The 27,548-nt window shown below is 41.9% G+C and overlaps 1 protein-coding gene across 1 annotated transcript in view; it reads right to left on the reverse strand.

Annotated features, from left to right (window-relative positions):
• Positions 1 to 27,548, reverse strand: part of cntnap2a (contactin associated protein 2a) — a 267,226-nt gene that overhangs the window by 132,888 nt on the left and 106,790 nt on the right. The window contains exons 2-4 of the mRNA XM_084033567.1: positions 26,400 to 26,510; positions 15,325 to 15,518; positions 3,169 to 3,316 (exon numbers count right to left, since the gene is read on the reverse strand). Coding sequence (XP_083889693.1) covers positions 3,169 to 3,316; positions 15,325 to 15,518; positions 26,400 to 26,510 — 453 coding nt within the window. The remainder of the gene's footprint in view (positions 1 to 3,168; positions 3,317 to 15,324; positions 15,519 to 26,399; positions 26,511 to 27,548) is intronic.

The following is a 27,548-nucleotide window of genomic DNA, read 5'->3' on the forward strand; positions in this document are numbered from 1 at the left end:
GGATTGAAAAGGACGAGAAATGGATTCTATGCGAACCGGAGAGTTGGGGAGTGAAGGGTGGATAGATGAACAGACGACAAATGGAAGAGTTCTCATTTTCTGACTGAAAGAAAGGAGCAGTGACAGCATAATCAGGAGAACACATGGGAGTCAAAACACAGCTGATTGCAGGTGTTCTGTATATTTTTTATGTGTTTCATCTGTCAGCGTGTGGCTGGCAACACTCATATCCATTCTTATTTGGTCCGGGAACAGATGTGTTCTTTTAATAGTATTGAGGTTTGCTTCAAACACACCGTCTACCAAGTGCTCTGTATTCTGTTGGATGAAAGAATACCAGGGCTACAAACGTATTTTTGAAGAGATGTGTCTCATTTTAATGCAAGAAAGGACATCTTGAGAGAGCACATGTGGTTCATTAGAATAAAACCCATTTGCATCTGTGAGTTAAGCATAATCACGGCGTTCGCTCTCATTTGGCCCCTGAGCAGCTCCGCTGGAGCAGATGCTGGCTAAGGTCATGTCAACAGTAATTGTTGAGGGAGGAAAGCGTGAAACTCATTTCTCTTTTCATGGCCAGATTCTACTAAACCTCAGTCCAGGTCTAACACTATGTTGGGAGATTTTGGTGCGCATATTGCTGTATTCTTTGGTTTATGACCTGGTTTGTTCCTTGACAGCTATAATTGAGAATAGGATTTTAATTTAAGCAACAAACCCTAGAGCATCATCAATGCGTGAGCAGTAATTGTTAGGGTACCACTATCTTCTCCCAGTCCTAGTATTTCTTCTGTTTCCCTCCCTGAGTGTGTAGTGCGTCCTTGTGTGTGTCCTGCGTGGGCGTGGCTGACCTACTTCCCCCCCCTGCCAATCAACCTACACAACTGCAGCTATCATCCACCTCTCCTGTATTTAAACCTGGTCCTGTTCTCCACTCATCGCCAGTTCGTTACGCTTCTTTGTGTGCTAAACGCTACGGGTCCAACCCCCATCTCATTTTTGAAAAGCCTGTTTTGAACATGCCTCATCTTCTTCTTTACTTTTTATTTTGCTAGAGCACCGTTCAAGCCTTTTTATTACATTTTCAAACAGTGTGGAAACAGGGAGAGAGAGGGAGATGACATGCTGGAAAAACTCAGGACCACCGCATCGAGGCAGTAAGCCTCTGTACATGAGGCAGCTGCCCTCACCACTGCGCCACTGGCACCCCAACTTGCCTTATCTTCTCGTCTGCCAGAATCTCTACCAGCCTTAAACTACTTCCGCTACATCCAGTCTCACTGTTCCCACCTGGATTACACTCCTGGCCCTGGACCTCCCTTCCCCCTAAGCACAGAGACGCTTCCCTGAAAAAAGCAGCCTGCATTCCTAACCCCTGCACATTTAACTATACATAAACACCCATTTGCATCCTGCTTGGTATTCTGCATTGTGCTAAACAGCAAAGTAACCAGAGATAATGTTTCTAATGTAAAGTTCTGGTGCATTCAGAGAGCAATTAAAGCCAGTTGATATTTAATTTAAACATACCGATCGCAGACACCATATTAATACTGTATATGACACGCTGTTTGAAGACTACTGACTGTCTGCGGAATTAATAAATCATATCAACATCAAATCTAGTCTTTATGGAGTCTAAGTAATTACTTTCACATTTAGCACGCAAACAGAATGATGTCAGTGTTGAAAAGCCACTTTTGATCAAACTCAGTTTACCATCTTTTTCTGTAGTCTAAAGCCAACTGGTAAAATAAATAGTCTAGACCATGTTCAGCTATACTCACGAACCTTCTGGTGCTTGACACCTAGCTCCACCGTTATGTAAGCTATCGATTGTTCCTACATTTCTTTCTCTAAAGTTGAGAAATATATCTCTATGTGTCTTGCTTGAATACCCTGCTTTATACTATATTTGGAACGGTATAAATTCATCCATCGTCTACTGCTTTATCCTGTATTCAGGGTCGAGGGGGGGCTGGAGCCGATCCCAGCTGTCATTGGGCGAAGGCAGGGTACACCCTGGACAGGTCGCCAGTCTATCACAGGGCTGACATGTAGAGACAAACAACCATTCACACTCACATTCACACCTACGGGCAAGTTAGAGTCATCAATGAACCTATCCCCGGAAAGGTATAAATGAATAATGATAATAAATTATAAAAGGATCTGAGCAGACCCTGTAATGATTGCTACCTGTCTCGATATTTCTGTACTGGACTGTCCATGCTTATCTCGTTTTTGGAAATCTATATTGAACAAAATCACCTCTACCTTCTTTATTGTCTCCAACATTTCCAGTTCCAAACCTCTAAACGATTCCCTTATTCAAATTCTGTTTTCAGTTTTTACAGTTCAAAGATCAATGAAAACAGCACTGTTAGAGAATCTAAGGGTAATAATAAGCTACTCTCATCAAAAGAGCAACATCAGCAAGTTAGATAAACTTCAAGTGGGCTGGAATTCAGTGTTTTATTGTTCTGTGCATCCGTGCATATGTGTGTGTGTGTGTGTGTGTGTGTGTGTGTACACCACATCTTGTTATCCTTATCATTACTGACTTGCTTTTCCTTTAACATGGGAGGGGAATGAAACAAGGGGAATATAATCAAAGGGATGAGGACTGACTGGAATGCAACACATGCCCTTGTGTACACACACACACACACACACACACACACACACACACACACACACACACACACACACACACACAGTGTAGTGCATTCTCTGGAATGAAAGACGTACGTGTGTCACTTGTAACAGTAATTTATGCAGAGTCTTAATTGAAATTTGTTATCAAAATCAATTTGGCAGCCTTTAATAAGATGAGAGCAAAGAGGCTGGAAGAGAGTCAGTTCCCTGGCTGATACATTTGTTAGAAAGCAAGGGAGTGTGTAAGTGTGTGTGCTTCTGTCTGTCTGTAACTCTGCTCTGCATATTTCTGCACATGTAGCTTTTTTTTGTTAACGTGTGTGTTTGATTCCTAAACAGAATGAATTCATAATGAAGAAAAACACATTGTGACATGATCCGAGCTGACAAACCACCATTACACTGTCCCAATAGATCCAGAATGATCCTAAAATATTATCATATACAGGTACTAGGGTACTATTCAGTTAGTTGTTGAATACGTCTGTGTGTGTGTTTGTCTCCACTCACAATAGGAGCAGCCGTAGACTTCTATGCGTAGACCGATCCGCCCCTCCTCGCTCCAGTCCAGCGGGACGAGCCTCAGGAAGCGCGCCACGATTCCCTGCTGCAGCTCGTGGCGAACTGAGCTCTCCGAGTTGGAGTTCCCGGAGAAGGCCTGCGAAGATGCGAACACACACAATGAAATTAAACACATCAAAGCCACAAGCCTGCAGTCAAACAAGCAGCTTCAAGACCAGGAGCAATATCACTTGTTCCACTCACCACATCCTGCCCCAAAGGTGCACACTCACAAAACATACAAAATAATTACAAGTCTACATATCTAATATGCCCATCATGAGACAATCTGACTGCAGGGGGGTTTGAAGAGGAAATTGCATACCGTCTTCAGCTACAAGTGGATGTAAGAGAGTCCCTGTTCATATCATCTCATATTAGGCGGAGGATTCACAGAAGCTTGTGACTGATGAGGTTTATAGTTTCTTGTCATATTGGGACTGAGTTCTACACATTCAGTTAGTGCAGTCTCTGAAATGCCTTGAGATGCTATATTCTCTTCTAACGAATGAAATATAACATAAAGTGTATGAGAGGCAGAAGATCAAACTTGGGTACTTTTTGTTTTGTAAAATCACATAGAGACATTTTAAAAATCCCTCCTGCGTTTGGAGCAACAGCATGGCAGCAATTCACCAGTGACCCAAAGAGATATCATCGTCAGCTAAACAACGCAAAGGCAAACACAGTATTGTGGTGTGGATTTGAGGACGACCCCCCGTGCTTTTCTTCTGCACACTCGCACTAAACAGCTGGGACAAACCATTTGGGAGATGAGCACAAGACACAGCCATGTGCTTCTCTAGATAAGACGTGGACAGGGCAGTGGAAGAGTGTGTGTGTGTGTGTGTGTGTGTGTGTGTAGGGGGGTCTCAGTGACCAATATGTACCTCTGAAGATATGCTATCTGCAAAAGAGGAGATGGCCAAGAGTTCACACTAAGCTCGGAGCCACTGCACTCCGACTGTAGCAGGGGAGAGGACATTAGTGAACAGTGCTTGTATATTCTCTGTGCCTTTCCCTGACTTTCATTTTTAATCTTTATTTATCCTGGAAAGGTCAACTGAGATGACAAACACACTTTTTATTATCACCCTGTTTCAAATTCACACAGCTCCACATCACTCATCAGGGAGCCCTTCAGTGTACTCTAGACCACAGCTTCTAGTCTCTGCGGGTGCACAGGTCCTGAAGTTGTGGTTTAAGTGACTTGCTCAAGGGCAGTTATACCGCTCATTCATACACTCGCAGCTCTGTATGTACGCCACCAGCCGCAAATAAATATTTCTCGTGAAATAAAGGAAAACAGAAGGAAAAAAAAAATCATCAAATTCACAAACAGGTGGAGTAGCTTCCTGCACTCCCATCAGCTTACTTTCTAAGCAGGTGGGCCACTATAGGCCCTCGTTAAGGGGGCTACGTGTGACCCTACACCTTGAGAAAATCCACCAGACAACAGGAACTCCTGTCGTCCAAGGCTCCTGCCAGGACGGCTCGGGGCCCATAAACACCGCTCTCTGTGTGGTCTGCACCGAGGTACGCAACGCAGGCGTAGAGAATATCTGTCCCATGGGACAGGACGGGCACAGACGAGGTTGTTGAAGCGGCTGCTCCATCTGTGGAGATGAGCAGTGGGCAAATTGCCGTTCGCCGAAGAAGAAAAAGGATAGCAGGCAGCAGCATGAACCGCCGTATAAACTGTGAGGTTGGCACGTATCTGGTAAAGCCGAGTAGCAGGCTACGCTTGCTCATATTGTCAGTGGCCCAGTGTGTGCTTGTGACAGGAGGAGAGTCTTACCCGTGAGCTGTAACGTCATTGAGTTTAAAACCATATCTACATTTATGGTGCACTTTTGAAAGTTAACCACAAACTTAAAACAAGATGTAGCGCCCCCTAGCTATCCTTAAACTATTAATCTTGAGGTGCGCTCCCGAATTCCTTTGTAAGCGAGAAATCTCTCTCTCTAATGTTAATTAATGCACTAAATGTAATGACCTAATTATTACTGAGCAACAAGCCTTTAAAGCTAGCTCGTTTTTATCACAGGCACTTTTCTTTATTTTCCACCGGTGTTTTCTTTTCCTTGGTTGTTTTGGACCTCCTCGTTTCGGGTTTTAACCAAGGAATTGGAAGATTGTGTCTTGGAGCTCTGGGCTAGCTTGCGCCGAATTAGCCGTCCTCTCATTGGTGAAAACTCTAGCTGAGTTTTTCACAACCGAAGCACAAACACTACAAAGTCACTGATGAACACTGATCTAAACGCACTGTCCGCGTATTCAAAAGCATTCAAAAGCATTCAAAAGCAACATGCATTGAAACTTGGCGTTCTACTGAACTTTCAAAGCAGCAGTGTCCAGCACTTTTCTCTCACGTCTTTTCTCTTCTTCCTCCTGTCGTTCCCCTCACGTCCCTCCCTAATGTCCAGCTTCCTTCAAAAGGTTGAACTCTCACCCAGACTTCTGATTGGTTCTTACTCCAAATACATGAATTTAAACTAACACATTTCAAGACTTTAGAAAAACACGTCTGAAAGTAAAATAAACTAAATAAAATTACAAAGAGGAAATAGTGAAATACCCAAAATTCCCATAAGGCTACAAAGACTACAAGGTGCAGTGTCCTCAGAGCTGCAGTTGATCTAAGATACATTAACAGTTTAACAAGCTTTCCCTTTAAACTGCATGCCAAGACACAAAAAGAGCATCTGAAATCAGAAAACTGGTTAAAAAAATGTCCTCCAAACTGAAATATTCCTTTAACCAGTGGGACTACCACCACCCTGTGGAGTTGGTGGTACATTTCTCAGATTTTCTTTCCAAAGCAAATCTGTTTCTTCCCTATTCCTGTCAAATCTTCTAAATCCTCCTTCACATCTCGTGCTACTTTTGCATATCTGTCCTTCAGCATTTCCCAAATGTCTGTGCTCCTGGCACGAAAAGCACAAATGTATCAATTTGCATGCACATATGCACAAACTCACCCGAACGCCCATACAACACTTTGACATTGAGACTTTTCTGCAGCGTAAAGGCCTGATATCACCCTTAAGCTCATTTCATAGTTGAAAATAAAATTAAACTCTGACTAATGAATATCTACTTTAAGATTTGGCTGACTGCGTGTCGACACTTTCCTCTCTTTGCCCATCAAGGTATGAGAGATAGAAAGGGAGAGAGGGAGAGAACGAAACAATTTTTCAGTTACACCCAAAAGCCCCATCCCTATTTTCCCACTTCGTTCTTTTATTTCTCTATTGTGTTCTTCCCGCTATTCGGCACTTATCTGTGCTTGGCTGAATGAACAGCTCAATTCAAAGTCATTACTATGCAGAGCGAAGGGCAGAAGGTAGGATAGAGAGGAGGATGAAGACGAGGAAAAAGTTGTATGTGCTGAACACCTTAAAAAACGCTGCTTATTGAACCGTTTAATTCCTTCCCCTCAAAAGTCAAATCATTAACTAGCATCCAGTGAGTAATTGGGAATTTGTGCATGCGTGTCTGTTACCTCGTATGTGTATGCATAACCGCTTATGCCGGTGAATGTCTATGTAAGTGTCAGGCAACTTAAGAGCTTAGACACTTTGACGTTTTGTTTAATCAAGAACTGAGGCAATTTACGGCAACAAAGGCCACAAAGTGCCGCGGGGAATCTTCAGTTTTCACTCAGTGCATGGATGTGTACGTGAGTGCATGACTCGTGGATTTTCATGTTTCTTTCTACACGTTTAAGCAAAAAACGGACATGAATTAATGTCCGTCACACCCTTTTTAAAATGTACTGCAGCATTTCATTTAAAACAACCAAACAAAAACGAAAAAAAAAAACAGAATGAAAAAAATCCTGATGCACTTGGGAATCCTTTTTTTTTGTGTACTCTTGTGAAGATGTGCATAAAGTTTAAGAAGAAAAAACAGAGCATGCTGTTTCTTAGAAAGTTGAAATAAGTTTGTGAAGAAAACCTTGGATGAGAATCAAAACAGCACAGAGCCGTCACATGATTTAAGCAATCCGTGAGATCAGTGGAGGAAAAGCAATGAGAGGAAACTTGGAAAACAAAAATAATGAGGGAAGCTGAAAGCCAGCCAGTGTCCTTGTTGGGCTTTTCGGAACACCGGGGATGCTGTCATTCAGGAAAAAACAAGCCAATCACTTTACTACAGCTGCTCAACAAATGCACCGTGGTCTACTCGGTCACACACACACACACACACACACACACACACACACACACACACACACACGCACACACACACACACACACACACACACACGCACACACACACACCCATTATATACTTGCTCAGCAGGTCTCCCTCCTTCCTAAACCTCTGTTACTGAATTATTCTCCATGGCTGCATGTCTTTCATTTCCTGGATCTGTCATATCTGCCCGGGTGTCTGTGTTTTGGTGGACATCTCTCTGTATGTGTGTGTGAGAGTGGATATGTGTGTGTGTGTTTTGTGTGTCTCTGTTTTGACAGCCAGAGACAGGCCTTTCCAGAGAACAGATCTCCAGATACTGAGAAACAACAAGTGAAAGCTATTTTCTGGTGTTTGCTTGTTGCTGCTGCACGCTTTGTTCGACCAGCCCAGCGTAAGGGCCATTGTGTGCGCAGGAGTGTGTATGCGCTGCTTGCGAACAGAGGCAGGGGAAATCAGCCCGGCCTGGTCTGGCTTTTTGTTTTTATCGACAAGTGTACAGGACAAAGCTACCACGCCGTATTATAGCCACTGTAGGGAAAAATAAATAAATAAAAAATGGAGCCAAGAGAGGTGGGCAATATTCAGAGGAAAAAAGTAGCAAATTTGCAACTTTATAAAGTAGCAAATTTGATATCCGATGTAAAGAAGTTGCTTGGATCTGATAACACCGGATGATTGCCATTGCTATGACAACAAGTTAAAGCTACCGCTCGCATTTACCCCAACTGCCCGATCAATGAACACCCATAAGGTGAACATTTGGCCCATATAGAATTAACCAACAATAACCATCAACAGTCATCACCATAAGGACCTTAGCAAGGCGTTGTCATGTATTAATTAGATAAATAAATGCGACATTCATGGGATTTTAGCTAGTATAAATGCCAGTTTTTAGCATCGTAATAAAGTAGCATATTGCCCACCTCTCTCGGCTCGTTTTTCCCCCTACAGTAGGCCGAATGTGCCATCGTACATTAGAGAAATAGAGAAACCATAGAGAAATGTGTTTGTGTGAAGCCCCTGTGGGTGGTTTGGCATTGCGCTGGAATATGCCTCTACTGCGCTAAGAAGGGAAAACTGTTATGATGAATGAAATTCATGATTCTTTAAAACGTTTGAACGTATAATAGAATAATCTTCTGTTTTAAGCAACAAGTGTAGGGATACATGTCCCATGAGACCATAACAGGCTTATTTTAGAAAAAGTCTTTTAGAACTACTACAGTAGATTGTGTTGCCAATTAGATGTTTTTAGAGAGAAACCCACAGTAACTCCTAAATGTAACACCGACCAGAGACCACTGTGATCATTTCAAGTTTACCACTACACACCCATTAGACTAGCTTCCTCTGCTCTTTCCAACAAACTGTAGCCGTTTATGAATCCCAAAAGCAGAAAATGTTCTAACTAAAACATCTTACTGTGCCTCCAATGGGCGACTTTATCTTGTTCTGCTTGAAACTATATGTCGGTAAACAACAGCAAACGGGAACAGGCCTTATTGAACACAAAAAGCTGTCTCAGTGGTAGAAATGCTTCATCTCCTCAGGCTAACCACTTATTGACACATGGTCCCAGAATAAGAATTCCAGGCTACAGTCAATCAAGCCTCCCACAAGGGGTGGAGACTGCAGTGTTGCTGCAGGCTAAATGGACTTTTGATCTGGGTCAACAGCACCAGAAGGGTTGAATGAGGAACTTGACCTATGCTGTTTCCTTCTTCTTTTGTCATAGTTGTGATTGGACTATGATTTATTATTGATTGGCTGCCCTCCCTCTCCTTGATAATTTATTACTATTAATACAAGTATAATTGTAAAATAGGTAATTTCTTCAAATTAAGGTTATATAATGGCTGTGCTTATCCTTCTCCGTTAAGGAAAAACACTGAACTGGAAGTGCCCATCTGCATGTTATAACCATTTACTGTCCATCTTTTGCTTTGTGGGCTGTTGTTCATTTATGTGCATCAAATGCGTAAATATATTTTTTACATGCAGGCAAGGTGTTTCCAATGTTCTTTCTGGAACCAGTACATTATTCTAAGCCTTTGTATCCATTCTAGCCATGTGCCGACGCGTTGCCATTCAGTTAGTTTCTCATTAACTGCTCTCACCTGCTAAAGGGAGCTCCCATACAGGTGGTGACAAAGGGGGCCGCAATCCTTTTCTCCGCTTCACATACGTTATTAACTGTAAAATGATGAACACTCCAGAACAGTTCATGCCTTTTCTTCACAGTCCCATTTAGGATAATTACTTGCTGAAAAGTTATTGAAAGATAGAATATAACGGAAGAAAGAAAGGCCTCGGTAAAAATCAAGAAACATTTTAGCAACATACCATCGACAGTGTTTCCCCATCTAACTTTGCAGAAATGTCATTGGTGTGCAAAATATTTCCATGCACAGATGGACAGACTCTCTCTCTCTCTCTCTCTCTCACACACACACACACACACACACACACACACACACACACACACACACACACACACACACACACACACACATGAAGAGAATAGAGCCCATTACTCAGGCTGTGAACATTTGGCACCTTCTCTCCTCTTTGCTCACCAGGGACCAACACTGATGGAGTGACGACTGCCTCGCTGGCTCTGCTATAAATCCTCATACACCACATGGAGCGAGGTTGTCCATGTTTGGGTATCTGCATACGTCGACCAACTCATTAGTTGTTAGCGTATGGGGCATATCCCATATATGGTCTGGGGGCATATCCCATATATGGCACACTCATGTTTGACTCCATGTGCATCACATCACCTACTCACCCAGAGTAATAATAATAATAATAATAATAATAATAATAATAATAATAATAATAATAATAATAATAATAATGTGTAAGGTACAATACAGTGTTCATTGATTCAACTTTTCAGGAACATGTCTTGTCACACAAAGTCCAATGTTCATGTTCACGTCAGTGCTATTACATTTTCATGGCAGCCCCTCAAGTTGTAGCACACGAGACTTCCATGGCACACTGGGAATTGTCCTCTCTATCTATTTCAATCATCCTCTTTATTCACACGCAAGCTATTTTTAATTTCCATACAACTCTTATCTGGAATGAAGCGAAGTGACATTAAAGAGGCTGACGATCCAGTCTTGTGAAGTCACTGCGACGGATGAAGATATGGAGCTGGAAGTTAGATGAGACTTCATATCAATGTAGATGAAAAAAAAAAGAAGAAGAAAAAAAAGCCATAAAAGTCGGATCCATGACTGCGAGCAATGCGTTCTTCTGTGGTCTGATTAAATTCAAATATTTGGGACTTTAATTAAAAATGAAATCATTCGTCTATAATTGTCACGGCAACTGCAGCTGACCAGTGAATGTGTGTGTGCTTTTGTGCCTCTTTAAGCTATTTATATGCAAGGTCAATATGAGCCAGGATCAAAACAAAAGGATAATATCTATTAATATACGCATCAAACAGAATGCTCAACCTCATAAAGATCTGGCATTAATATCAAATGAATGCAAGTAATTTCCCCTGACGTAAATAATCTCTTTTGAACCCCTCCCCAGTCCAACCTGTCAGCTGGTACTAGTTGCTCTTTGGGTTGTGGATAGGGATCGTCTCCCTGTTCGACTTCACTCATTACATCGTGTCTGGGAAACCTCTGGCATGACTTCAGATAAATGCATACTGGTATGTAGTGTGCGCCTTTACAGAAACATTTAGTAATGAATGCTTATCTTAAGAGCATTATCTTAACAATCAGGGAGAAATTAGACATTTCAATATACTTTGACGGAACAAAAATGGCTGTTCTTTTCTCTTGGCAAAAGCAATTAGTGTCATTGATTTGAAGCACCACTTAGACCACTAGGTTTGGGTGGAATATTGGGCTCTTTGAAATCATTTCCAGATATGTAAAAAAAAAAGTTTTTTCTTAGCAGCAGTGGCATTGAGCGTGGTTGTTGCTCGATTGTGCAGCTATAATCAGAGCAGAGAAATTGGTTAAATATTACTCTTAACATAACATCTCCCTCTCCTATACTCTATACCAACTCTTCATTTTCTGTCCCACACACACAAACATTTTATTTCACAGTGAAAAGGAAATGGTCCATGACAGACTAATTATAAGTGAAGCTAGTGTGTATGTATTTATACATATAAAGAGTATATAGATATAATATACAGATTTTTTAAATAATATTTTCTTTTGATCTTAGTGTCTGAAGTCTGCAGCCAAAGACTTGTTCACATTCATGACCAGTACTTGCATCTTCGTATATAACCTTTCTTTATGAGTACTTTAATATGAACAGAATATGAGCACTCTTTTTTTATCTTTCTTTTTACACTAACCATTTTCATCATTTTCCTGCACTGATGTACACTTACTTGCCTTCTAATGTAAGCCTTCCAGATAAAAGTGTCTGCCAAAAGCCTTAATGGAAATGCATGAGGCACTTGATTTCTGATTTAATCAGATACAAAAACACAAAGGGAGATTTACATTTCACAACTGGGAAAATCAAATGTTCAAAAAGTCAGCACTGCATTTTCATTATTTGTGTTGCTTATCGGTGATATGGCTGTTAAATATCGCAGATAAATAAATAAAATTGCAATTTTTGAAAAGTGAAAACCAGAGGTTGTTCTCTACTAAATAAATACTACGGTACAAGGGCATGTCTAAACACACATTGGACGACAAGTTGTATCAAATTCTTTGCAGGCTTGTCTCCCAAGATGGTCAAACTGAGGTCTCCAAACTCAGGGAATAAAATCATCTGTCCACAGTAATCGGCCATGTTGAGACTAGACATAAAAAGGCCTGGGAGCAGTCTGGAAGCCACTGGTTGCCATAGGATACCTAGAGTTAAAGTGGAATCTACAGCCATTTTCTCAGTTTTATCTGATCATAAAACACCAATTTTGATAATTATTGCACATTCCTACTTTATAAGTGAGCTAGTTTTAACAAATCGCCACCTTTCCGGTTGAGAATATTGCTTTGTTGTTCATAGAAGCAAACATAAGACCAAAAATCACATACAGCATATTCATTGGTACAGTGACAAATTATTACTAATATGTCCCTGTTTGATCCTATATGGGTTTAAGATTTGCAACACAGAGTTTATTGGATACATACATAACTGTCAACTGACCTGGTGTATTACAGCTACAAACTTCTCACCCACATTAATAAATGTTCTGACAGGGCCTACTGGCATTATCTGAACATGAGTTAGAAACAGGCGTGCTGGAAGAAAATGACTTCAACTGTTAGTTAGTTTGTTAAGTAAATTGCATTTTAATATGCAAGCAGACAGATTTGTGTTTTTCTGTGCTTTTAATGTTCCTGCAAGGAGACAAATTAAATCGTGATGCTGTTACCGTGGAATCGATGTCTTACACTCAAACTGACAAAAGAAAAGATGATCAAGTTTCCCAAACATAAAACTAAGACATAAAATGAATAGACTAGTTAAAGTGAGTACTTCACATTTCTTATGATGGTTTTGTAGATTTGCGAGTGCCAATATTTTATGAGGGGCCGTTTCCTTATTTTTTTCCAATTTCCATCATTGCCAAAGTACAATTTAGCAAATAAGCACCATGTAAAATTAAACAAATAAACATGGTTTTTACAGATAAATATATTAAATGCATTTGCATCTGCTCTTTTGGTATATTACTACCTTTTTAAAGTACATTTCTGCCAGCTACTGTTAACTCCTGCAGCAGGACTGTGGACCTGCTAATCAACATAGGAAGCAAGTGGTTTAAAACTTGACTGTTCATTAACTGTAAACGATAAATAGGAGCTCAACATGTTATTCATGCACAAATCCATAACCTTCCATTGCAGCCAATGAGTTCATGATCATTGTGTCACTGAATTCAAGTTGTGAGTATTGACAGTCTCTTAGGCATTTTCCTCTGTTTGACCAGTTTTAATTATCACAGTAATTCATCAATGTCATTGTTCCTTCTCAGTAGTACTTTAGAGAGGTATTCAAACATTATTTTTCACCAAAACGATGCTAGCCCCTGACCAGCTTCCATCTCCAGTGGCTCACGGCCTCAACAATTCAGGAAGCAACAACACTGTTGCCTTGCCTGGAAGTTGCAGGTGGCAGTGAAGAGTTAAGCCATCAGTGCGGAGTAACGGCAGGCCGTGATTGGTGGCAAAATGTGCCTGAATAGAACCTTCATGCATAAGACTGCAGGACAGGTGGTTTTCTCTCTGGGGATCGCTGTGTGAACCTCATCCAGTGGTGAATGGGATTGAGCCGAATGTGATTGAATGGGCTGAAACAGGACCTGATGGGAGCAGTGTGTGTGTGTGTGTGTGTGTGTGTGTGTGTGTGTGTGTGTGTGTGTGTGTGTGTGTGTGCGCGTGACACATTAAGATGGCTTTTGCGCCCTACCACCCTTTGATCAATAGCACTGTTAGCTCATTTACACACAAACAGATGCATTTACAAAAAAGTCTAATCATGATCTTTAGCAGCAGTAGAACCCTGTGTGTGTCTGTGTGTGTGTGTGTGTGTGTGTGTGTGTGTGTGTGTGTGTGTGTGTGTGCACCCATGTAGATCGCTGCCATCCCAGAACCCCCTTCTAAATAAGACAAGAGACAGAGAGAAACAAATGGTTGCAGGTTTGCTTCTTACTGCACTGGGGGTTATTGATGGTGTGTGCCCGGCTCAAAATTATTGGCTCTGTATTCGTTTACATAAGCAATATTTTGAATTATGCTGGTAATAAATTAAAAAGTAATATATATGTCATACATCCAGGCAAAAAAAAATAAAAAAAAATAGTCTGCTATAGTTACAAACACACCGAAGATGAATGTGTTTTGGAGTATTTGCAAAAATATTAGAGGCAATGAATCAGGGTTAATGGCAGAAGGAAAACACTCCTGAATAAATAATAATCGGTAAACAATTACGATGCAGCACACACAAAACAACAGCTTAATTTACTTTTTAACTGTAAACGATCCATAATTGTCAGCGCATCTAGTCCTAACAGTACTAAAAGAGAGAATAATGATGCGGCTATGAGGCTGAATGCAGCTGAATCCTCGCAGAACAAAATGCACACATGTATGAAAACACACAACCACAAGTGATAAACTTGATTATTCGCATGTCGGATCTCCTCATACTTGTTTAAGAAGCATTATACCTTTTAAGTCAAGGGCATGCATGCTGCCCTCCCCTTTATTTTCAGGCTTGAAATCTATGCCGACTCATTTTCTATAACAACGTTATCCATGAGTGGGCTATTCTTCTTTTCTCCTCTTGCTGAAAGCCCATCTGTTATCACCTGTAGCCCTCTGCCATACAACAGCGGAGAATAGTGTGGGCCTTTAACTCATTAGCTAATGAGCACCGAGTGTCATATGCCCCTCTCAAGTGCTTGCTAAGTGCGGTGATGGAGGTCTGTTTGTTTGGAATACGAGATGCACAGTAGCCAACATAGCCACAGAGAGGTCACGACAATGTCAAGAAATAAAGGCCTAATGGCTCCTTTCCGCATGCATTTTCCCATCTAGAACCCATCAATGAGTGAGTAAGGTCTGTGGTGGAGACATTACATTTGGTCAAATCTGAGCTAATTAATTTATGAATATTTATGTGCACCATGCTGTGGCTCTCCCACACAAGGTTTTCTGCTCTGGGTTAAGTGGGGGTGAAGAGGAGGCCTTCACATTTGAATGGTAATGACTTTTTTTTGCGGAGTGTCATTTAATTTCCTCTGGTATCATATTAAAACTATTGACCTTCTGATCAGACCCTTGTTGAGTGATTAATTCATTGCTATATAAACCTATAGAGCTCTTATCTGATAACCTGTGACCAGGCACACACATACACACACATTCCTTGGTCACTCACCCAGATGTTGCCGTCTTGATGATACGGCTTCCAGTTCCTTCCCGTGTCGCTGTAGAGGAGACGGTACCGCGTCGTCCAATCAGAGCTGCTGTAGCGGCCCTGCGTTGCTATGGCGCTAGCCTGCTTTCTGGAACCCAGGTCCACCTGTAGCCACTGGTAATGGTCGCTGTCCAGAGGTGACCATCCACCAGCACCTGTGGAGTCAGTGACATCATGAGTGTGACGTTAAAGTTGTCTTCAGATGTCTTCTTAATAGTATCTGACTGTCTGTAACTGTCAAGTAGCCCCTGTTGTATTTAAATTATAAATATAAATGGAAAGAATATGATTTATGAACAAAGACTGCCTGTTGCACACAGGTTGCTACTGTTCCTCTTGAGGCCAAGGCCTGCAGAGGAGCAGCATGGTTCCACCATAATGACATTTTACAAAGAGAATGTGGAGTTACACTAGAGCGTTGTAGGCCTTCCTATAATTAATAGTCAAATGTCCAGCAGAGCGCAGCCCAGACATTTGCTTCAAAACAGGCACGGGGATATAAACACCTGTTCAGTATATATATCATTCACCATTCAACACACTCCTTGACTTTGAGATAAATGGCATTAGTATGTGTGGCATTTCAGGATGGACTCCATTGTTAATATTGATATGCAAGACATAACATGACAGTTTATGGTGGAGAGTCCACTGTCAACCACATAACAACAGATAAGTTCAGTTACAGCTCAGAGATACAACTGACTAAAAATAATTGCACCATCAGAAATTAGGCAACATGACTGATGATTGTGTATGATATCTATTTATCACAAACTATTTACACAAAGTAAAACACAGACATTCTGTCGATATGTAAATAAGTGAAAATGCAAATACTGTTGAGCACAAAGAGAACCTACGTTGTACCGACAGTTACATGGGAAGTTATCTCCACTTATTTCCAGCTAAGCTCTGGTTCAATATGTGCATCCTTGAGTGCAGATTAACGTGATATTTCACTTTGCTGGAACATGAATATTTTATATATATATATAAATCTCCAAAATTGACAATACAAATCTGAGAAAAAACTTTAAATGCTGAGGTTGAAATAAGTTAACCACCTCTGCAATTTCACACATAGTCTAGAAGGTTGCCAAATGTACATACAAAGCTTCCAAGTTGAATGGTTATGGTCTCCCATACAGGGTAGGTGCACTAAAGGTGGAAAAGAAAGGTGAAATATTTCTATGAAAAATATTTACTAAGCATTATTATAGAGCAATGTTATTTTTGTCCTTGGTTACAGTGTTGACTGTGGAATAGATGATTGTGTTTTTGTTGTAATTTCGTCTGCCATGAGAAAGTTAGAGAAAAACAACGAAGGCATGATGCCAATAAGGTATAGTGGCTGCAGTCAGAGCAGGTCAAACTGGCATGAGAAACACAAGAAAAATGTGCGCGCGCGCACACATATACACACACACACACACACACACACACACACACACACACACGGAAAATATCTCAAGCTGCCGAGCCTGTGACAGACTGCGACTGCGAAATGATTATCGGGAAGAGTGGGTGGTGGATGGACTGCGAACTGGCCATGTCACGGCCGTCTTCTTTGATTCTCTGTGATGGATTTTTTTTAGAGAGGACACAAATACAGATAAGAAAGTGAAGGGCTGAAAGCACAAGTGAAGGAGAACGAGTGATTTACAAGTGGGGAAAAAATGACAGCGAGAGACGGCAAACAGAACCGTGGGGACAAAGTGAGAGAAGGGAGATAGGAAGACCAAGAAAGTACAAGAGAGTGGGAGAGGAGCACCAAGCGTGGTGGAGGAGGCATTGGGAGATGATAGTCATATGATAAAATAGAGGGTGAGGCAGTTTGCCCCCCTCTCACCGCCGGCAAAAATCCTATATCTTATCCAATTACAGAGCCATTACACTCCAGCCCCGGCCTTGACAGATAACCAGGCCCATATCAGTGGAAACGTCAATACCTCAAAAAACCCGTTGCAGCAAAGCCGTTCCTTTGGGGGGATAAAACACTATCAAAAGGGGGGAGGGGATGGAGGGTAAAGCATCGGGCTTTGGTGGAGGATAGTGATCATAAACAGATAGTAAACAGAAAATAAAGATGAAGAAAGCAAGCTGAGTGGACAATGACCAAAGCAGTGCGATGCTCTGAACAATGTGGATGTCAAAAAGGATGAGGAGAAGGTGTGTGTTGAATGGGTGACAAGCGACGGGAGGAGGCAGAAAGATGGAAACGAGGGTGAGGAACAGAGATGGATGAGGTCAGGAGACCGGAGAGTGATGAGAGAGGTTTTTATGGCTCTGGTAGATAGCATGAGGATGGGATGGGATGGGAGGGGGGGGGGCAAGAAACGGAGCAATATAGTTATGGTAAAGAAGGTGATAGATGAGGCTGAAAGAGAAGAGGGGAGGATGAAAGAGCGGAGGGAAAAGAATGAGAAACTTAAGGTTTCAATGACATGGAAGAAAAAGGAAAGATTAGAAAAGGTATGGGAAGAGTTCAGGACGATATAAGAAAGTGAGAGAGGAGCAGTTAGAATACATTTGGAATGTGTGGGGCCATTACTACAGACTCCTCAATACAGTGGTGCATTGTAATGGAAGGTTTGCTGCTAAATGTTCAGGTGAAAGTTAAGCCAAGATGTGTGTCCTCAAACACTGATGACTTGAAGTCAAATAACAGGTAAGATATGGTCTTGTATTTCTTCAAAATGGATTCATCCAGGAGAGGCTGACCTCTTCCTCCGTCCCCCACCGTCACAATAAAAATCATTCACGCTGCTAAAGTGCAACTTAAATGATCTACTGTTGTCACCGAGTAGTCTCGCATAGTTAATCTATGCCCACACTTTAACGTCAATGTTGGATAAAAGTCTGGGGGAATCCATCATACTTACACGATACAGGGGAAAGAAACAGTTTGTATTTCTTTATAAAAATCCAAATCTGTCTGACAGAGGCAGCAAAAAATCCAATCACAGCCAGCCAGAGAACTTTTGACCAATGGGATGCAGCCAAGGGAACATGCGTTCCTTGTGCCGAGAGAGTGTGCTTGTTATTGAGGTCAGCATACACCAAAATGAGACTCTCTTGAACTGGATTACCCGCTAGCACCACCCGGGCCACTTACGTAAACTGGAAGCAGCCAGACATTAATAACAAGCGCACCCAGCACCTTCTAGCTTCGGACGCAGAGGCGATTTAATATCAATGCTCACATCTTAATGGCTTTTATTAGAGCAATACAAGTTGAATTACCTATACCCAGTGAATTAACAGTCTCGTAGAGTGTTTTTACACACCTTTTCTACATGAGTGGCAGTGAGCGGAGGTTAACACAGGTAGGTTGAGCTCTACTAAAGGATACACTGCAGACACTGATGCACACAGGGGAAATCTGTGCTAATGGAGAGACGCCTAGATGGGTATGGTCCTTTAACATATTACTGGAGAGGATTTTACAATCTTCCATCTTGACAATCCCAAACTAAACATTAGAATTACTAATGTCATTATGCAACATGCAAAATAATACACACTATTTGATGAATATGCTAGATGATGTTGCATTGTGTTGGCCGGAGACAACTTTGTTTGATGAACAACTCTGCCTGACCTCGCAGTCTCACCACTGTGTTTTTGGACTCAAGGGCTCCTGTCGGTCTTAACATGCGGTAAAAGGGTGAACGAAAGGACAGGATGATGGTTGGGGAAACAGAGTTAAAGGGGATGGATGGAGTAGAAGGTGCGTTAGGGTCACAGGGTTGCCAGAAGTAACAGATGGGGATGACAGAGAGAAAGATTGATTGAAAAGTCCAGAGACGTAAAGGTTCAAACGATCGTGAAAGTGAGTGCAAGCATTCTGGAAAGCCGGAGCAATGGGAGGGCTGGAGAGTTCAATGTTGGAGGTCAGGGGAGGAACAAAGGGACACACGAAAAGAAGGGACCCGAGAAGTGAGATGAGCAAATGCTGTCATGGATTGGACAGGAGGGACTGGGCTGGGAAAAGAAGAACAGATGAGAGAGGAGGAGGGGCAGCTTGACAGAGGTTAGGAGTAGGGTGAGTGATATAAAAAAAAAAAGAACAGAGGTGAAGTGAGAGGTGAAAGCCTCATGGGTAAAAGGGAGACGCGAGAAGAGTTTGACAGAATAAAGTGGAGATGGAGGTGGAGATGTGGCAGGGGGATCGGGAGGTGAGAGAGCGAGTGTTCGTGAACGGGAGCAACAGAGTGGGAAAAAGAGGGTAAAATGGGAGGAGCATCCGGGGACCGTCAACGTTCTCTCACCTGTCACACACACAGATGTTCGGGGAGGAGAGGAGGAGGATACACAGAACAGGGGAGCAGAGGAGGTCAAAGAAAACACATTTGAGGAGGAGATGAAGAAAAGGAGAAAGGCAAGTCATGGAGAAGAGATCAGATAGAGCTCAGGACAAAGGACAGAGAATACTTTAATTCAGGACAAAGACGGAGAGGATAAAGCGTCAAACGCAAACGCGGCTGGAGGACAACTAGAGGAGCACCGCCGCCTAGATCTTTCTCCATTAAAGCTGACAACATTTTTAACGTGCTGCTGAAACGAGATTGCTTGTTGGATAACAGACAAGTAGAGCATTCATTTGTGTGTTTTTTAACTACTGCAGTGTCTGTTCCATGACGTGGCCGTGCGAAGCGTGTGCCCATTGTTGGCTCCCACGAGTGGTGCTTGCAGCGTTGTTTGGAATGGTTAACGTTAGAACACATGGCCCAGAGGAACGGTTGAAGTTAGGGCAGCCTATTAGTCAGGAGTACCTAGAATTTCCATTTATCAGCCGTCGAGAACGGTTCACAGCTCGTTGACTCCAGGGAAGTGAGGAAGAGTTTGCTTGTAACCCCTGAAATGCAGCAAGCAATGGCGAAAGTGGCAGTGAACTGCAATGAAATGGATGGTTCGATTCTGAGGGCTTCGAATATAAGATGGGGATAGTTCAACTTTTGTTGTTAAAACAGTTGTGCGACTTCTGTGACATGTTGACTTATGTCTAAAGAATTTCTTCCCTCCTGAAACACACCCAGAAAAATGGAATTATTGCGGTTAGCTGGACTTCCCTGCTGCAGTCAATGACCCGCGGTCTGTAAAGGCCCGCTGCAAAGGACATGCTCGACTCAGTCTGAGGAGCCCCGCTGCTGCACATGCTGCTGTTTGCTTGTTTAGTGTATTAATATTGAACATATCATATGTCTATATTACACCAAATTTAACACGGCACAGCACTTTTAACAAGCAGCATGTGAGAAAGCCGATTAATCTGCTACCTGAAAGCCACCTTGTTGAAAATGGCCCTGTGCGCCGCCCTTCACAGGTCAGTACCGGCCAAATGGAATTCACACAGAGAGGCTCCTTCTGAGATAACAGGAGCCAACCAGGGACGAATATGTGACTGGAGTTTTCTCTTGCAAAACAAGGTTTAGGGAATGTGCGATGACACAGATAAACCCACGGTTGTAGCACAGTTGGAGCGTGTGTTATGTGTGGAATCTGCTGATATCAGTACTGATAATGCATATAAATGTATCTGTCTATACACACACACACACACACACACACACACACACACACACACACACACACACACAGAGGTGAAACAGGTTATGTTGGGGTGTAAATAAAGGGACCACACAAAACTTGTTGTTGCTCAAAACCAATAACACTCAACATACAGTAAAAGCCGTTACAAATTGGCTATTTGGGGGGATGTAGCAACACAATGTGCTGACTGAGCAAAGGCAGGGGAATAGAACAGAGACAAGCCAGGAAGTGCCCTGTGGAAGCCAAAAACAGCTGCCTGTTGACACTGTCAGCTACTGCATTGTTTTGTGTCACACATCTCAGTCCACACTGGTCAAGAAACCCTCAGCTATCAGTCATTAGACCAGACCACAAGCAAAGGTATGAAAGATCCTTTGGTTACTTTGAATTTGAATTTGAATTTGAATCAGTCGTCCACTGTGTCAACTGTCTTTTCCCATCTTTGTTCGTCTCTCATCTCTCTTATTTTTTAATAACAGTATTGTTCATATAATCCAGAGAAAGTTACTAATTGAACACACATATGAACTGGAGTGTGAGGGTCTGTAGGACAGCGTTTTACTGCTAATGTAGGGATTAAAGAGCTAAGGGGAGTGTGGTAATATTCCATTAAATAACTGTGAAAATCTAAGATTAAAGTCGTAAATTTAGGAGAATAAAAATCTGATATTCTCTAAAATGAAAGTGGTAAATATAATGGAAACTTTGAGATTATAAAGTAATTTCAGGAATTCTCTAAGACTACTAATAACACTAATAAGACTAATGTATTCATTTATTTCCCTAGCAACCCACACATCTAGAGTGAAGACATTTGCCCTCACAATGTTTGTTATTTTTAATTCATATGGGATACAGCGAACATATTTTGTACCTTTTGTGAAAATTAGCCAATTAATCTTTTTTTCCATATGTATTTTGTAAATACGCTTTGTTAACATCATATTTTGAAAACCGGATCTTGTCACATGTGTAACCTTTCACCAACCAAGTCCATTGCTAGCTCTCCCCGGTGGCTTGATGCAGGCCGCCTGAATGCATTCACCATACATGTCAGTACATAGTTATCACATATGACGGCTGGCTCGATCGCAATCTGACGGTCAAACCTTGCAAAAACTTTTCTTTCACCCAAACTTGTGACTATAATCTTGTGGAATTTCTTCACAAATTTACCACTTTAATCTCCAAGAATATTCAATTTTTTTCTCCTAAATTTATCACTTTAATCTTGTAAATTATAGGAATATTAAGAGCCACCCGTCGTACATCTGTGTATGTGATGGTGATACAGAAGATTTTAACAATCCCAGCCCAGCAAGGAAATAGGTAATTGGAGGTTTAATTCAACTTCAAGACTGGGTACTGATGTTAGCAAATGAATCAGATGAGAGGGAAAGAGTGAACGGTGGAGAAAGACGGAAAGAGCAAGTGAGCAATTGAGAACAGGAACGGGAACAAAAGAATAAGTGAAAATGAGTAAGAGTAATAAGGGAGATTTTTTTTAAAAAACACAAAGGAAAAGACATGATTTCTGAGAGTGACTAATGGAGACGGTGTGATTTTGGGTTTCGAGTAACGAGCAGCCGGTGACAGGCATGACACACAGACAAAAGTGACAGCAACAAAGCTGAGAATCAAACAAGAGAACATCTCCCCCGTGTGACTGTCAGTGTGGGAGAGTGTGTGGGTGCGTACACATTTATATTTATTTCTGCACATCCGGGTGCCTCGTGGCGCATCGCCTTCATGTTTGTGTGTCCCAGCACCCGAGAGAACATGTGAGAGTGTGTGTTTATCAAAGTTGTTGCTTTCCTTAACCGCTGCCACATTAACAGAAAGTATAACATCTTCATTAATTAAGAAGGGGGGGGATGAGAGAAAACAGCTGGTTAGCCCTCTGCTAGTACTTCATCTTTCTGTCACGGCGCAAAGGGAGCAGATGAAGACAGAGTAATTTAATTAGGAGCGGACCACCATTATCGATGGATGACTGCAACGACTAGAGACATCAAACAACTTTGCCAGAAGACAGAGAGTGAAGAGCAATGCATGAAAAGGGCGGAGCAAGCCGGTTAATTGTGCAGCGAGTCAGAGCACAGTTGTACTGCAGTGTTATGACAGTCTCCGTCTGAATAAGGAGGGATACAGGGCAACTTTTTAAGACTTGGGGAAGAACTTTGAAAAGAGTGTATGTGGAAATGGGAATGAAGAAGAAACAAATTGATAATGAGGTCTGTGAAGGGAGAGGGGGCAGGCTGGGGAAATGGATTGTGGGATTGAGAATATACAGTAGAGAATAGAAGGTGCATAGAGGGAAAATGAGATGGAGAGGAAGAAAGAGGAGACAGGGGTGTGATGGAGGGTTAGGGAGAGACCAGACAGAGCAAAAGGAGACAGAAATACAAAGGGAGATGAATAAAGAGAGAGAGGAGGGGAAAATAAAATGGAAAACATCAGTGGCCACGTGTTTGTGATTCGAGCACCAATCTCATGCTTGGCCATGTCTGCACTGTGCAGAAATATGGCCATGCATGGGCATATGCCGTACATCTTCTATTTTAAGCTGCATCCACAGTAAATGATATCGATATATTCAAGTTTTCTTCATATCATATCAAACAAATGCTAATATCAATATTAAACATGTCCTGTGACCCATGTTCAAATAATGTTATCCAGTGAGGTTGTGAAGGAAAATATCCACAACATTTAATTTGGTGCCATCTCATTTCTCTCTTTGCCCATCTCTCTCGCTCTCTCTCTCTTTCTTGCTATCTCTCACTCACTCTTCCTCCTCGCTCTGTGCAAAAACACCAAAGGGTTTTGAGACTGGGCCCAACTTTCCTTCTGCCTGACACTTTTCACACTGTCTCATACATGAACCAGAACTAAGGAGAGAGAGAGTGAGGGCGTGTGTTGATGTACATTTAAGGAAGAGTAGAGGAAGAGGATTAATGGAGGAAGTGGAGACAGAAAGAGTGGTGAATGGAAGGATGGGGATGTGAAAAAAGGAAGAGATGGAAGCCAACAGAGGGAAAAAGGGGAGACTGAGAAGGATAGACATCAACAGATGGAGAGAGAGTGTCAGAGTCTTTATCACTCTATTCCGTCTTCAAAACCCAGAGGCAGAAATCCTCCTCCTACAATAATAACTATAGTTTATGCAATAATGCAACACAAAAAACTGACAATCCAAATGAGCTGGTCTCAAATGAGATGTCATGATGTAAGTGTACAGTTAACACGTAGCAGTTACAACTTGTGAGTGATTTTGTTTTCGATTCAAAGACGAAAGGCATTTAGCATTATGATGATATTAGCAAAGAGTGTTTGGCTTCGGAATGAACACATAAATGAAGCAATGGCCACCAAGCTTTTTCCTGGTATATAGGTATACATACAGAGACACACACACACACACACACTCTCTCTCTTAAAAGCACACACTTTCTCACATCAAACACAAACACATGGATGTAGAGCACCGCTTGTGTGTGTGTGTGAGACAAAGTTTATGCCTCAATGCTTTACGGCCTTTTCGCTCTCTCTTTCATGCACACATACACAGAATTGAATATCTCAACACACACACACACACACACACACACACACACACACACACACACACACACACACACAAACACACACACACACACACACACACACACACAAGCCCATAGCCTAAAACTCTAATAGCTGTCAGCATTCACAACACAAGCTTAATATGAGTGGTGTGTCCCATTGATTTTGTGCCTCCCCTGTTCCTTAGCACTGGGAGATTGGAGTACATTGGCTTATCAGCACACACTCGTGCCACCGATGGCACATTTGGCTGCCAAATGCAGCTGCTTGGAGGGGCCCCTCCTTCTACTATGACTGTGCGGGCGTGAATGTATATGTGAGCAAGCATGTGGTACCGTCCTGTTCTCGTCATTGCAAGTGTTTTGAGATGATTGTGTTCCTGCAAGAGTACCTTTTCATTGGTCTGCGAGCGTGTACATGTGTTCATCTGTAAGCCATTCGCTTGTTCTTAGCTGTGTTTTCACGCTCCATGACATCTGCGTTACTGTTTTGTATTGACGCATTTTTGCATTCAGTGTGAGAAACGGACAAGAAGTAACAGCACTGATTTCAATTTTGAGCAGTATCTTCCCTCACAGCAGACGAAACGAGATTTGTTGGAGGAAAAGATAAGTTGATTATATGTCACGTTTCAAAGTTTTTATTAGGACGTAACCTCGTGGTCCCTTCCTGTGGAACTTCTCTGATTTTATATTCTCCCCTTGTCATACCTCGTATGCTAATAAAGTGTTGACCTCATCATAAAAACACAGTGTCATTCTCCAGAGGACACGGAGACATAGAGGATGAGATGAAACTTCATACTTTTCCCCTCATTCCCTGTGCTATTTTGACACTTGTCTCAGTACCGAATGTTTCCACTTCGGGACACTTAAGTCAACATCTGATAGTTTATCACAGTGGTGGGTCTGACTGTCGTGTAATTGCCTTTGGATCACTGAAAGTGGGAGATGTATTAGAACTCAGTCTCACTAGAACATGTAGGGCTCCTAATTGCGAGCCGAAAGTGACAGGTTTTGGAAGAGGGAGAGAGCTGAGTAAGATTATTCACTCCATACAGAAACCGCAGAATGAACAAGTAACTTTAGAGGCTCCTTTGATCATATTTAGATGTATTTAGACATAGTGTGAGTGCATTTAACACTGAGTTAGTGTAGCTTGTCCATACAACAACAATGGTTAAAAAACTGGATGTATATGCTTTAACCATTACACGCTCCTCAGAGACCTCCATCCTTGAGGAGATACATGAAAACACGCTGTCATTGACTTGTTGGCCTTTATTTCGTTCCTTCTTCTCTCCCGTCTTTGCCTCTTGTAGGTGGGTGTCACTGTTAAAGGAGGAGCCTCTCCTCTCTCAGCACTATTTCTATTGGTATGATTAAACACACCAGATTACCTTGTGTTTATTTGCCAGCTCAGAGCTCTGTTGCCTCAGCTGTGGTGTGACTATATTAGATGGAAAAGTATGAATTATTAATTGTATAAACATAGAGGGGTGTAATTGTCTGGTCCTATCTCTGGCTGCTGTGGACTGATGTGGAAATGAGCTCCAGTCTGAGTTACTGAGATAATGACTGGAGCTGAGAGAGGGAAGGGAGAAAGATAGAGAAGAAGAAAAAGGAAAGAGGGAGAGGGAGAGAGAGAGAAAGAGAGAGAGAGAAGCATGAGGGGGGGGGGGGGGGGGGAGAGCAGCTGTGCAGCACTATAGAACATGTCATTCTGTGAAGGCTGGACATTAACTTCTCAGTGTGTCATCTGTGAAATCATTCATAAGGACGTATGCACATGTACCTGAATTATATATTTACTCCTCTCCCTACAGCATGGGTGTATGTACATCAATCTTGTGTGTGTGTGTGTGTGTGTGTGCGTGTGTGTGTGTGTGTTTCTACCTCCTCTCCTGTTGAGCTTGGCATATCCGGCTGCATATCCGTTGGAGAAGACAGATGAGCTGGTGAAGGCTGTGTGAGGGAGAGGAGAGGCAAGAGCTTCATCACACTTCTCTGTGGAAAGAGAAACAATATGAAGACGCAGGGAGAGTGAAGGGAGAGAGAGAGATAGTAAGAGAGAGTGGAAATGGAGAGAATGAAGAGGAAGGAGGGGAGGAAAAGAGAAAAGGCAGAACATTAGTATATTTTACAAGAATTAGAGACTATGCATCAATGCTGAACTGCAAAATATCCGCCCTAACAAGCAGTCTGGCCTTGTAGCCAGTTAAGGATGCATAATTGATTTAGGAAAGAAGAAGAAAAAAAAACGAAAAGTATGTTGAATAAGTCAAACCCTGGATTGCTCCATTGCCAGTAGATCAGATTTAAAAATCAAGGCTCTGATCTTATTTATCCTAACTTCATTTTCCAGATGACACAAATGTATGGAACAATATCACCAGATGACTACAATCCCATACAAGCAATGAGTAATGAATCTATGATTGGATATGCCAACAAAAGAAAAAAAATCCCAGCTTACTGTAAACATTGATAAAACTAAAATGATCGCCTTTGGACCCAAAGACATTTTACTGGAAAGTCCAGGAGCTTTGCAATAGCCCTTTCTGCCTGATATTCTACGTTAAATGTAATGGAATCATAGACGTTGAGTCCAGAAACACATTTCCACCTTTCCAATGACCTGGAGCAGCCATGATGGAAACAGTTAGAAATACTAGTACTGTAGTACTCAGTGCTCAGTCCAAGCCGACCTCAATGTCAACTTGCAACTCTTGGCATCTGCAAAAGAAATCTGAGAAAGCAACTACTGTATGCATGAGACACAAGGAGGCAGCAAAAGTAATCCAGGGAAATACACAAATACATATTCTTGACATTCACACACACACACACACACACACACACACACACACACACACACACACACACACACTCACACACAGAGTCATGAAGTCATTTTCCTTCTCCCTCTCAATTCACCTCTTTCACTCACTCACACACAAACACACTCACCTCTTCAAGTATATAAGGTTTCACACAGAGAGAAATTGTGAATGGTCTGTCAGGCCAGGTAGGCAGTCAATAGCT

The sequence above is a fragment of the Eutrigla gurnardus genome (assembly GCF_963514095.1).
Source record: "Eutrigla gurnardus genome assembly, chromosome: 18".
NCBI lineage: Eukaryota > Metazoa > Chordata > Actinopteri > Perciformes > Triglidae > Eutrigla > Eutrigla gurnardus.